This window comes from Vanessa tameamea, chromosome 31, assembly GCF_037043105.1.
Source record: "Vanessa tameamea isolate UH-Manoa-2023 chromosome 31, ilVanTame1 primary haplotype, whole genome shotgun sequence".
NCBI lineage: Eukaryota > Metazoa > Arthropoda > Insecta > Lepidoptera > Nymphalidae > Vanessa > Vanessa tameamea.
The window spans coordinates 1,169,209-1,184,143 of record NC_087339.1 but is presented as its reverse complement, the minus strand read 5'-3'; the positions used below and the strand labels follow the sequence as shown (position 1 = coordinate 1,184,143).

The 14,935-nt window shown below is 34.2% G+C and overlaps 1 protein-coding gene across 2 annotated transcripts in view; it reads left to right on the top strand.

The window, feature by feature from the left end:
* Orb2 (orb2) overlaps nt 1-14,935 on the top strand; it is an 86,934-nt gene that overhangs the window by 56,323 nt on the left and 15,676 nt on the right. The window contains exon 1 of one of the 2 annotated variants that reach the window (XM_064220179.1): nt 9,978-10,117. The exons of the other annotated variant lie outside the window; for it this stretch is intronic. Within the exon in view, the coding sequence (XP_064076249.1) occupies nt 10,051-10,117 (67 nt within the window). The 5' untranslated portion in view covers nt 9,978-10,050. Of the gene's footprint in view, nt 1-9,977; nt 10,118-14,935 lie in introns of those variants that run through there. 2 annotated transcript variants of the gene reach the window in all.

Sequence of the window (14,935 nt, the reverse complement as noted above, 5' to 3'; positions counted from 1 at the left end):
GCTAAACTGCGAAGTGCAGCTACCTGTTTAACAATATAATATACTAAAACATTTTACATTTAAATATTTTCAAACATTGTTTTTTTTTTTTTCATTGAGTTGCGTTGAAATGGGAAATTGACTCTGTGTGCTGTTGCTCATGAAACAAGCTTGAACTGCAAGGAAGACTACATATATTTTTTTTTTTTTCGGTTTGCGGTCGAGCAAATTGGCCACCTGATGGTAAGTGGTCACCATCGCCCATAGACAATGGCGCTGTAAGAAATATTAACCATTCCTTACATCGCCAATGCGCCACTGACCTTGGGAACTAAGATGTCATGTCCCTTGTGCCTGTAGTTACACTGGTTCGCTCACCCTTCAAACCGGAACACAACATTACTGAGTACTGCTGTTTGGCGGTAGAATATCTGATGAGTGGGTGGTACCTACCAGACTGGCTTGCACAAACACTACCACCAAGTAAATTTATTTTTTACACCTGACCAATCCTTAAAATGTTAGCGAAGGCGACGTCTAGAACTTTTTAACCAAGTGTTCCACGACACATCGCGTTGTTTTTTGGCATCTGTTGACGACTTTTGCTCTACCACAAAATTGAAAAGAGAATTTGTAAACAAATGTTCGAAACACGATTCTCAAAAACAATTGCCGTTGAATTTCGACCACTACCTGACTAGTTCGTTCACCGGAAAATGCGTGATCGTTTGATAGGGGAACTAGGAATATTCATTTCCTGCTACAATTACCGTTTCGAATGTGGTACTATTACCGTCCGACCAACCGGGAATCGAATCAACTGTCAACTAACCTTAATCGATACTGAGTTTCACATCTGCGACGGAAGAAACGTATTATATTAACAATTAAACATATTAACGAGACTCACTCTACTAATGACAAAATGTTTATTTTCTGATTCCTAAGTGACAAAAAACTACTGAATCAATGTACGTAAAATTTTTATATCAGGTGATTCAGTGCGTTTCGGAGAAGGTACCTTTATCATTATAGAAGCATTACACTTATTTATTGATTGTCCAATTAAGCACCACCACCGTTTCGGAAAATAAAATACCACGGCCTGAGAAAAACCGGCGAAAGAAACTCCAGGGCTTTTTTTGTCATAATGTGATTATTTACAGCTAGTATTATATCAAAGTATATAATACTGGCGACCCGCTTCGGCTTGCACGCAGTCTTTCAGTCATTAGACAATACAAACCGCTGCGTCCCTGCTTTATAAATCTGTAATATCTTCGAAAATATTCATTTAAATTACACGCTGTAAAGGCCTATACTGATCTATATTAAATGCACAATGTATTTGAGGTACTTAATTGGATAAGGATTCATTCTGTATTGCTTGAAATCACTTCGTAAATAAGCCTTACTTTTTACGAGAAATAATTTCTCGTCAAAAAGTAAGCAAGTGGGGTAAGTATTCGTTGATTTCCATGTGAATCTACATTACGAAAAGGTTATAGAACAACTGTAAAATGACGAAAACTTGAATGAATGATAGGTATTTTGATCTTCGATATTGGAACCTGTGACCTTGCGATCTGAAGTATCGAGTACGAAACCTACGAGACAAAATATAGTGTTAATAACATATTTTGTACAATGTAATTAGGACTCCTTTTTAGGACGTGTCATTAATTTTAATGACAACTTTGCTATTTAATTCAGACTTATATTAGAATATCACTCATCGGGGAGTTTAACCCAATGCCCTTTTATATTAATGATTAATTATCCCCCAGTTCGTTGGGGTGGCCAGGAGTGAGTTACCGTTCATTGAGACCACACACATTCAAGTTTAAATTCGTTAATCATTTTTCGTTTATGTAGTGGCTAGTTTATAAGTTGTATTGGCCTGTTGGGTGTGAACCTAGGACTTCGGGATATTCCTTATCTGCCAGTTTAAAGATAAAAAATATTATAGATGAGGTTATCATCATCTTACTGTTACGAAATTTATATCTGAACGCGTATGACACCAAAATCTTGGTTACGGATTTAGTGTCTCGTGTACCAGGAGGTCATAAACAGTGAGAAGGAAAGTAGATTCTACCGTAAAGGAGAACCGGCAAAAAGCTGAGTCTATCTATTCCAAATTAATAAATGTATAGAAAATTATGTCAATCTATTTAATGGATGGCCTCCTCCTCAGACATTCTACCTCCAAACAGCAATTCTTAGTATTGCTGTGTTCCGGTTTGAAGGGTTTGCCAGTGGTGTAACTTCAGGCACATGGGTGATTAACATCTTAGATCCCAAGGTTGGTGGCGCATTGGCGATGCAAGGAATGGTTAATATTTCTGTTAGCGCCATTTTCTATGGACGGTGGTGATCACTTAACTTCCGGTGGTGGCCCATTCGTCCGTCCTACCTCTATCATAAAAAAATACACTAATCTTGGTAACGGAGTTAGTGTCCCATGTATCAGGAGATTATAAACAATGACAAGGTCAAAATGTAGATTTTACCGAGAAGAACCGGCAAGAAACGACGATCGAGACGACCTCCGTGGTCGAGTAGTCTGTACACCGGTTTTCATGGATACGCCACTCCGAGTCGATGTAGAAAAAGTTCATTAGTTTTCTATGTTGTCTTGGGTCTGGGTGTTTGCGGTACCGTCGTTACTTCTGACAGACAAGTGCTTTAGCTACTTAAATTGAGATCAGAGTTATGTATGTGATGTTGTACAATATTAAAAAAAAAGAAAAAGAAACTTAGTCGATTTTCTAGATCATACAAAGTAAATAATTGACATCATATATGTATATACAATTACAATATGAATGTACCAGGATCTCATAAAATGTAAGAAAAAAGACGAACGATTACCGTATTAATGCTAATACTATAATAGAACTTTCTCCTTCTAGCATTTTCTGTTCCAGATTGCACTTAGTGTGGTTATGTGGTCTAGATATGTATTTAACTATTTTCCGCCCGCGGCTTTGCTAGTGGGAAAAGATATTAGGTAATCTATCTTGTTTTCTTTACTAGAGACGACGACAATAAATTTTATTTTTAATTGGGTGAGTTAAGATATGTTATCGTAACCCATGAAAATTTTCTACGGATTTTTACGACGCGAAAAGTATAAAAAATAATTTACAAAAAAAAAAAAACAATTATCAACGAACCTCTTTGCTTTAATTTATTATAATCCATATTTATTTATTAGTTTTCTATTATAAATAATTACTAATTGTTTCTATGACCGTCAATTCCGTTTTTACAATCCACTGGGTCGAAACATTTTTTCTAGTTACACTGCAAAGACGTCATCGATTTTAGTGTGACGCCTTGTTGTAAATGAAAGAACAAAATTGGCTTGAACACACACCTATACTAATATTATAACGCGGAAGTCACACTGTCTGCCTGTTGCCGTTTCACTTCTAAACCACTGAAGCTTCAACGAAGGACATAAGACTTTTATATATCTAAAACCCACGAAATAAAGCCCCCTTAACACGCGGGGCGAATGTCGTAGGGAACACTAGTTAAGATAAATTTAACCACGAAATAAATGAAAAGGGACACTAAAACATAATAATTTAAAGTACCAATTTAATAATTATTATTATATTATTAATATATCTTTATTCATAATACAACACAATTACACTTAACTACTTATATCTCCTTATTTCACTCACAAACTTCCGATGACAGTTTCGTTGACGATCAAAACGCCATCTTTGACGTAAAACCGGCTCTAATATTATATATATAACAAAAGATATATTTTTAATCCAATACTAATATTATAAGGAGATAAAAATTGTCTGTTTGTATGTAGAAGGTAATCTTTAATGATCTAATTCTATATATTTTTTTACTGATCGATTTGATACTGAAACGAATACTAAAATAATACATTAAATATAGTATCTTAGTAAAAGTTGATAGTTTTTTGTGTTATCTCATTAAATTGTTAACAGAACACATAACACGGGGAGCCACTGCGCATGCGTGACTAAATCACGAGGAGGGTCAACGACCTTGTCATAATTTTGTCACGGGAAAGTTGAAACTGGGACATCTATCGTATGAACGTAATTCGTTTCCCCCGTCCTTAATAATTTTTAACGTATATTTATACGAAACACTTACAAAATGTATAATTTAGGTCAATAAATTAACTTCTTCATGATTTCGGTTCGAGATTTACCTTTTATTTTACAAACTAGCTACCAAAACCGACTTCGCACAAGTCTACATAAAACATTTATTTATTTTTATTTAGAATACTTTATCGCACAACACCTACACACACGTTACAAAACAATTGTTGAGTACGTAAGAGAAACCAAAAATATTTAATAAGTGGTGCGTAATGGCGGTCTTGTCGCTTATAGCGATCTCTCAAAGACAACCTTTGGTGAGAGAAGTTTAGAAGGAAAACAGGTTCTTACCTGTTTTCCTTCTAAGCAGATACTGATAGAAAGAGGCTATAATAACTATAATTCAAGAATATTCATATTAAAGTATAATAATAAGCTCCACATAACTACATCCGAATAATACATACAATAATATAATGTATATTATATATCTAAATATATATACATAAATAAATAAATAAATATCGGACAAAATCACATACATTACTCTGAAACCAATGTAAGTAGCTAAAGCACTTGTGTTTTGGAAAATAAAGTAACGACGGTACCACAAACACAGACCCAAGACAAAATAGAAAACTAATGAACTTTTTCTACATCGAATCGGGCGGCGATCGAACCCGGGACCTCGGAGTGGCGTACCCATGAAAACCGGTGTACACACTACTCGACCACGGAGGTCACCATGTGATATGGAGAGATAATAGATTTTCAAACGGTGCTTAAAGATGGACAAGGATTTAAGCTGCCGAATATCATTGGGTAGTGATCCATTTCTATTTATGGACAAACATCTAATATTATAACCGCGAAAGTAACTCTGTCTGTCTGTTGTTCCTTCACGACCAAATAACCAGAGCCGTCTCAAGCTATACTGGGGCCCTAGGGCACCCATGAATTTGGGGCCCTTTTGGTAGATATTTACTACCATGTACAAATAATTTGCTTATGGCCAGGCCTTAAATATAGTTTCAAATAAACGGTGCGGTAATTTTTGTATATTCGTCGGAATCTGATTGGTTGTACAATCTTATGGCTATTTTATAGCCTTTTTTGATAAATATATTAGTTATTTCTTACAAATATATCACTTTCGAAAATATACATAGCAGTCAACGTGAGCACAAACGTGTGAAGGAATTTGTTGGTTCTTCGGGGCCCTCTCAGAATGGGGGCCCTGGGCACGTGCCCCATGTGCCCTATAAAGACGGTAATGCAAATAAATGAACCGAACTCCAGAGAATGATAAAGGCTATGTTTTTATATCTAAAACCTGACGACAAACCCTTAAAACACGAGCGAAGCCACTAAGATAAAACTAGTATTTTTTTTTTTTTGGAACATATAAAAACTCTTTGCAGATCTAAAAGGATTTCGTTTAAAAATCAACTGTATATACACGATAAATGTTGATGTTTCGACACGTTTAGAAATAGACGTATGATTTCGCTAAGATTCGTAGGTCGTGAAGACGTCTACATTGCTCCAATATTGGGGTTTAGCGTTTGAAAAATCTCGAGCGCAAGCTGCTAAGGATCTTCTTTTGAAATTATTGAAGTGATTTGCGAAATCTTTGATCTCTTACGATATTCGTATTTCATGAGTTGGGTTTGTGTTATGTTTAAAGTAATGTTAATGGCCCACTGTTGGGCTAAAGTCTCTTCACCCTTTGAGGAAAAGTTTTAGCGATAAATATACCACGCTGCTCCGATGCGTTGGATACTCTTGGACGAATTTCATAATCAACGAAATAAGTCACGTGCAGGTTTCCTCACGTTGTTCTTTAGCATACATATATTATTTAACTATATCTAAGTTTAAACCGCTAAACCGATTTAAAAAGGTGAAGGAAAAACTACTTTTTGTCAAAATGGTGATTGACAGTTCGTGTGCTGTATACTCTGTTCCAACCATAACAGTAAAAAGACCAAATAAACAAGATTTCACAGCAAATTGACGCGATATCAGTCGAGAGCTCGATTAATCTATGATATTCACTATGGATTTGCGAAAAAAAAATCGTCTTTAACGTGGACGAAACTGTTATCGGAATTTTGTAACTATTAAAGTGGAAATAAGTAGTTAAATGTAATAGTGTTGTATTATAAATAAACACATATTAATCGTGAACTTTAAGTAGTGCACAACATAGCTGAGTCATTATCAAATCGCATGAAATACGTAAATCTAAGGTTTGTTTATCTTTGTTCCTACTTCCATTGGAATATGCTATAAACATAAACATAACATAATCAGCCTGTAAATTTCCCACTGCTGGGCTAAGGCCTCCTCTCCCGTTGAGGAGAAGGTATGGAGCATATTCCACCACGCTGCTGCAATGCGGGTTGGTGGAATACACATGTGGCAGAATTTCGTTGAAATTAGACACATGCAGGTTTCCTCACGATGTTTTCCTTCACTGCCGAGCACGAGATTAATTATAAACACAAATTAAGCACATGAAAATTCAGTGGTGCCTGCCTGGGTTTGAACCCGAAATCATCGGTTAAGATGCACGCGTTCTAACCACTGGGCCATCTCGGCTCTTGCTATAAGTTGGTACTTAATCAATATATTTGCATAAAATTATAAAAGCGCTACGAGACACTAAACGAGGCGTTCAAATCAATCTCTGCCTAAAGGCTTGTTAAACGACGCTATATTTATATCAATACTGAAAAATTACTTTGTAATTCTTAACTTAAATAACTACGAGATGATGCAGCGTGTTTCAAAGGTTTCAGTATATAATATTGTTATGTATAGCAGCGCTTCGCAATTTCACACCCCTTTTATTTAGAACAGATTATACCCTGTACAAGATAGCTTGATCTTACTGACATATGTCAAATAAAAAAAAAAAATTGAATTCTAATTTGAATTACGCATTCCATCGTTCCATCGACTGGTTATATATGTTATATTTTCTGTTTCTCATCACTAGCCCGTCTGTCAATAAGATCAAGCTAACTTGAACAGGTTAATATAATAACATTTTATTGTAAACTAGCCGTTGCCCGCGGCTTTGCTCGTGTGGAAATTGATTAATTACAGAATAATTTAAAATATTACGTTAATTTAAGACCTCATTTGTGGTTCGACTTTCGTGGGCTAGATACACCAGACTGCTAATAGAGTTCACTCTCGAACAGGCTATTTAGAACTGTCTCTACTCTCATATTGACTCCGGCCATTATAGAAATTTGACCTTGTGCTTTATTGATTGACATGGTGAAGCATACTTTAAGTGCGAACTGTACTCTCCTGAAATTAAAGAATAATTCTGATGGTAACAAAGATGTTCGTGGAATATACACTATTTCTCTTTTCGTACTGTAACTGTCACCTTTGATATTACGATAGAGAACCCTTACTATTAGTCTGGTGCCGTTGCATAATTTTTGAGGTCTTTAAATCCTCAATAGTATTATTGGCCCGCCATTATCCTAACATAAAAAAATACGGGGTACAAGACTAACCTATATACGAAATTTCAACCACTATTTCAACCCTTAAGGGTAGAATATCCAGAAACTCTTAAATATATATCTACTCATTTCTCATCAGTAGCCCAAAAATAAAGATTAATGCTTATAACTTCAAAAATGACGGACTTCTAGACTAACCTATATATGAAATTTCAACCCCCTATTTCAACCCTTAGGGGTAGAATATCCAGAAACTCTTAAATATATGTCTACTCATTTCTCATCAGAAGCCAAAAAATAGAGATTAATGCTTTTAACTTCAAAAATGACGGATTTCTAGACTAACCTACAGAAGAAATATCAACCTCTAGGGGAAGAATATGCAGGAACGCCTAAAAATATATATCTAATCATCTAATTTCTAATTAGTAGACCAAAAATAAAGATCCATGTTTCTAACTTAAAAATGACGGACTTTCATACAAATTTTCAACCCTTATTTCACCCCAATAAAGGTGGTAGTATATCCAGAAATGCTAAAATACATATCTACTTATTTTTAATTAGTATCCCAAAAATTAAATTTCATGTTTCTAACTTAAAAAAATGACGGTATTCCCTACAAACTTTCAATCCTAATTTTACCCTTTTAGGGTTAAAATATACAGAAACGCTTAAATACGTATGTGCTCATTTTTAATCAGTATCTCAAAAATGAAGTTTCATGTTTCTAACTTAAAAAATGACGGACTTCCATACAAACGTTCAACCCCCATTTCACCCTCTTAGGGGTTGAATTTCCAAAATTCCTTTCTTATTGGGTGTCTACTCAATAAAACGATCCTACTCACCAAATTTCAAAGCCCTAACTTTAATAGCTTACGCTTGGCGATGGTGAATCAGTCAGTCAGGACTTGTTATTTTATATATATATAGATAGATAATTATTTTCATCCAATTGACAAATTCGTATAACTTTCCCGCGCTACATGACAGGCACATTTTTTTAACAGATAACATAAATTTATAACAGTTGACAAACAGAGGCAAAAGTACTGAACTGTTGTGACAATGCATTAAAATTGAATATTTATATATAGATACTCCTTGCATAAAAACTCGTTAATGTTTATCTCAATGCCTAGATACTGCACTAGGTTTAACGCAAGCGGGTTCAGAGAGGAAGTGGCTCGTTATAGGTGACCTACCATCAGCTGTAGTGTAAAGACGGTACTGTGCAGTACTTTATTACAATTGGAGTTTATTCAACGGGGAAATACTGGTATTCTTGTCATTACACATCGCGGCCATGATTTGAACCAATTATTATTTATAATCTATACTAATATTATACATGCGAAAATTTCTCTGTCTGTGTCTGTTGCTATTTGATGGTGGAACTAATTTGATGTGTATCACATGACGACCGATCCCTTAAGTGCGAGCATTTAGTTATATAAATAAAACAACAAGAAAATCACCGCCAAAGATTATATAACTCAAATTGAAATTATTGACTAGTAACGCTTAAGGATTTCCGAACTTCATTTTTTCTTTTTTATAGTTTGTTATTTTTTTTATCTGCATATCAATAATTTCATTACTTTTTTTACATTTCATAGTATTTGAAAAAAAAGAACAAAGAAAAATGGTAATGATTTTTAAAATATTACGTGTATAATTTATGTAAATGCTCAGTTGATATATTTTTTTGAAAGTATGAAACTCTATTTTATTTGAAATATTAAATGAACATAAGTCGAATATAGCAATGTCGTCTTTAAAAAAAAAATACGAATGATATATACTTACTATTATATTAAAAAAAAAAACAACTTTTTTCGTTGTAATGATGAATATAAATTAAATACAATAATGTATCATAAAAATTATCCCTTAAAAGTCAAACTATACTTTTATTTCAATAACATTTTCGTTACTATAATTTACACGAAACAGTTATTAAAAAAAAGATTACAATCTCTTTCGTTATTTACAACGATTAAAATCCCATCACGCGTTGATGACTACCCCGTCGTTGAAAGACTGGACTGACAAAGGTAAAAAAAAAAACTTTAAAAGACATAAATAAAACTATCCATGTGTTTTTAAATAGAAGACAATCGTTATTTTCGTAAACAAGTTCAGCTTTTCACTAGTTTCAGACGCGTTTCGTTGACAATATTACAACGTTTCAAAACTTTCATTTAATTTAATAAAAAAATAAGTAATTCTATTTTATTTTTCCTAATTATATATATCGTTAACAAAAATAACGATAAATAATATTAAAATTAACGAACTTTTTTCGTTATTACGGGCTGGTCGTGTTTAGTTTTCGAAAAAAAAAATATTGTAAATCGAATGCGCTAGTCATTTTTTTCAATCGCGGTGTCCGTGAAGCGTAGAGCGCTCGCGTGTGTGGATAAAATATAATTTTTTAATAGTTACGAAAGTTTGTGTATTGTTTTACTAAAATGTCTGTTCATACTATACCCTTGATAACACCCTTCATCAGAGGCCCGAAGTATCCGTACAGAAAGAGTGAGTACACTTTTTGCTATTATAATAAAAATTCATAATTTATAATAATAATTTCGATGAGATTTTTCGTTTCAATTGTAAAATAAGTTTAATTCGTCATAATTTATAACGAAATATGTTTGCACGAAATTTTATTTTTTTTCTAAAAATCCTGATCTAAACGAAAAATATATTTAAATAACAAACTATGTGATTACGAGAATACAATAAACAAAAATATAATTAAAAATAATATAAAATCGATTACATACGTAGTCCGTATTAGCTAAGGTACCGAAAATTCAGATACTAGGATCCCATAATATCCGAAGAGCGCTGTAGTTTAAATAAATTGACGGATATCCGTAGTTCACTAACCGTGTGACAGTTAAACGTGATTCGCACAGATTAAAGATTGATTACTAATATAATTATAGAGCCCAGAGATCCTAAGGGTCTTCATTCAAGAAAACGTCGATCGAATTGTACAAGGATTCCATAACTTGTCAGAATGGCGCTCCTGTAACTAAGGGATATTAACATTTATGGTTATTAATTGGGTTGTATAAATTTGATTAACGGAATAACGCCTCTTGAAAGAGGATGTCCTTCTCTCTCCCTCCCTCTCTCTCTCTCATTCCGTTTCCACCGCGTTCTTTCGCTCTACCTTTCATACATCTTGAGGGACAGTTTTCACGCAGATATTCCTTACCATACTATAATCGCGATCGGCGACATCTCGAATTCTGATTTTTCTTCATAGCACACTTTTTTACATTTGTATATAAAAAAAAAAAACATTTTTCGATATATATGTATATTATAATGAATCCAAATCACCTTTGCTTACGATATTAGTTGAAAACGACTTTCAATTCTCTTTTTTTTTTTAATACACTCTATAGAAGGTTCTAACGGAAAGGAAAATTGAGGAAAATGCGCAGAAAATTGAATATTTTCAGAAACGCTAAAGAGCGTTTATGCCCTATTAGTTACAGAACGACTGTCGGGTCAGCTAGTTATTAAAAAAAAATATTTGAAAATTAAGCAATGAACTAAAAATGAAGCTTTAATAGCGCAATGGTTTACGGACGTCGGATCTGAAACGTTGAAGATTCGTACCTGAACCTTTTGGATCTTGTCGTCCCCACTCCTAGCACAAGCTTAAAGCTTTATTGGGGAGCTGACTAGGAATATTAGTAATTCCTTAAAAATGCATTGCTAATATATTTTTTTAAACTTGAATATTTTTACTAGTAGCCTCGTTTCATCAGACTTGAGGAAGTTTCACGGAGATTCACGCACGAGTTGACTTAAACACAACTTAAGTACGTGAAAAATCTGTGAAATCCCGTTAAGGTTTTCGTGTTTGAACCGCGCTGGGCTAACTAAGCCCTTGTATTTATTGAGATGTAAACGTTTATTCTTTTATTTTTGACCTAGTTATAACATTAAGATTGGGCTTGGCGCGAAATGTTAATTTTTACAAACGTTTTTAACTGAAAATTAACTCGCCAAACGAGCGGCACTTCAATCTCCATAATTAATTTTTGATATTAATATTTAGCGATTTTAAGTATTTTGTCCTGCAAATTTTTATTAGCTGAAAAAATGTAAATATTTTTTTTTACTCGTTGAAAAATTACATTTACGTAACGTTTTTAATACAGATTTTTATTTCTATTATTTACACTACTTAACAGAATGACTTCAAAATTGTATATAATCGCGTGTCTGCCTGTGTTGGTCTTTTACGGTGAAACGGCTGAACCGATTTTGATGAAATTGGGTAAATTTGGTCATTTTGCCTAAAACCTGACGCCCAGTTTCTAGAACGTGAGCGAAGCGCTCGTTCACGTTTAGTGTTATATGTTTGGGAAAGCTGGTCGTAAATAGATTTTATATTATTGTTGGCGGGGTAGGTTTCACGCATTCAACATTCAACTGCCAAACAGCCATCGCTTGTATTGTAGTGTTCCGGTAAATTGGTTTATCTTTGTATAGACGTTTTAAGTTGTAAATTTCTCTACCCTTGCGTCTCTCTCTCTCTCTCTCTCTCTAAGTCCTAACGTTAGCCGTCCTAACGGCTAGTTAGTCTATCTAGTCTTCTATTATATGGAGGTAAAATGTATTTATTTGTTTGATCACTAATTTAAAAAAAATACTGGTAGAATCCTACGTTGTTTCTGAGCGCTAAGGGTGTCAATTATATTTGCATCGTATCATTTTCGTTATTAGTAAATTACATCCGTGCGAAGCCAGGCCGAGTCGCTGGTTTTAAATGAAGCGATTGAAAATTAAAGGTTTTTTTTTATTTGAATTCTTTAATACGTGTAAACACGCGAGTTTAAAATGATACACATAGTATGTAAAGTATGTTTAGTGAAGTATGTTTTTATTTTGAAGTTTTGCTTTTAACAGTAAAAAGGACGAGGGTCGTTGAACCGAGTCGAGTTGGTCACGAAGAGAATGCACTTAGACAGATTTAAATGAAAATATTTTATCTTTATTGTTTAAATTATAATGAATTATCACTGAACACTGTTTGAATTAAAAATATATATATATCGAAATTAAACAGGCAGACAGGCAAATTGGGCAAAAATAACCATATATAGAGATCTGTGCAAGCCTTGTGCAAACTCATTACGTACTCGTATTGTGCTGCTTATTAATACAATGGTTTGTTTCGGTTTGAAGGGTTAGTCAGTGTAACTACAGGCACAAGAGACATAACATCTTAGTTTCCTAGGTTGGTGGCGCATTGGCGAAGTAAGGAATGGTTTTGTTACAGCGCCAATTTCTATGAGTGGTAGTGACCACGTAGCAAGTAGGCCAGTCATTTAACAGTCTTCCTACGTGTTATGTTATAAAACAATGTGGCGTAGTTTAAATCCATGGATTAAATAAAAAATATATTTAATTTATACATTGCAATCGAGTTGGTGTCGATTAACACAGCCTGGAGTAATGTTTGTCCCGATCGGGCATCGAACCCCGTGCAAGGTAACCGCATCGCCAATTCGTTGTTGAAATAATAAAGCAAGCGTTTTAAAATAAATACACGTTTCAGAGTATAATAATTTTGTTTCTCCTGTGAACTCGTCTAACCTCTGACTGGGGTTCGTTAGACTTGAAGCTAGATTGGAATTCAGATTTTACAACTTGGACGGAATTTATTTGGTAGATATTGTGGTGGGGGCGGGGATATTATTATAATATATATATAAATATAACTATTATATATGTAATAGACGTTGGTCAGTTTAGAGATCTGAAAGTAAGTCTACTAACGTCGCACAGCTTAGGCAGGCCTCCTCTCGATTTTGTGGAGGAGATTTTGCTGAATACACTCGGTAAAACAACCACGTTCAGGTAGTCTCACGATGTTTTCCCTTTCCATTTGCCATTTCAACTTCAATTACTTACCGAATAGTATAATCTGGTCAGGTTAGGATTCCGTGGCTCTCGTCGAAGAGACTGAGAGGGAGGGTACCGCTGGTTTTGTTAGTGGATACTTTGGGTTACAGCGAGTGCCACCTAAATGAACTTAATACTTGTTGATTTCTAGGCTGGATATATACAAATTTAATGATACTTTACTGACGTACTCTGTAATTCAAATGGTAGAAAAGAGTAACTACTAAATTTCTTGGCGGTTCTTCTCGGTAGAATCTACTTTCCGAACCGATGGTAGCTTTACATTTGATTCGGTCACATGACGAATCAAAAGTGTTTTTGTGAGCCTTCAGAAAGAATTTTGATTTTGATTACCGGTTTTACCCGCTTTAAATTTAGACTATTAACGTGATTTGCGTTAATTTAATTTATAAATTTTACCCTTTATATGGATATGATAAATACCTAAATATGAGACCTGTATTACTCACAAAACATTTGCCTATTACATAATTTGTTAGTATTAAACTCTACATATAAATATTTATACTATTTAGTGTATCAAGGACCCTTTTACAGGTAAAGGACTCCCCCAAATTGTGCCAATCCTCTCGAATTTGCAGTTTGCATCCAATTTAGTCCCCTTAGATATAGATTTAACTATGTCCAAGTATTATACTGGTTATTTATAAATATTATACTGAATTATCTAATTCCGAACGTGAATACGCGTTTGTGGGAGCGTCTCATTTGGTACATCTTTGCTGGTTGGCTCACTTCCAAGACGGGATGTCGTTGACTTTTGGCTTCCACGATAATTGTTACACACACGACCTCTTAACACGAATCTGTGATAATTCGTGAAATCTGTACGTAACCAAACCAAATCCAATCCTACTCGAATAAGTAGGCTGTTTTACAAGCACTTTTGAATTGTCATTTTACACAACTGTACTAAACGTAAAGCAACCTCCGGTTCGGAATGTATTGATCTACCGAGACGAACCGGCAAGAAACTCAGTTGTTAATCTTCTCCAATATATGAAATACAATATCTGGATAATATACTTTATACAATTAGGCATAGGTTTTGAATTAAATACAAAGCTATCACCGATTGCGAGTAGATTCGAGCGAGAGGAACCGACACTTACAGAAACTTAGTAGATACTTTCCCACCAATTTGAATATATACTTTAATTAAATATGATTAAATTTACTGTTTATTTTGCATAAAAATCAAGGTATCATTAAGTCAACTCTTTTTTATCATCTATGTAATGTTTTATTATATATGATTTTCGACATGAGCCCGCGTGTTGGTAGAGAGGGAGGTGTTTGTTACCCTATGTCCGTGCCCCAGACTACGTGTATGTTAAAATTCATGCTGGTGAAATTAAAACTTATTATTAAAAATATTTATTTAAAAATTGTGATTGC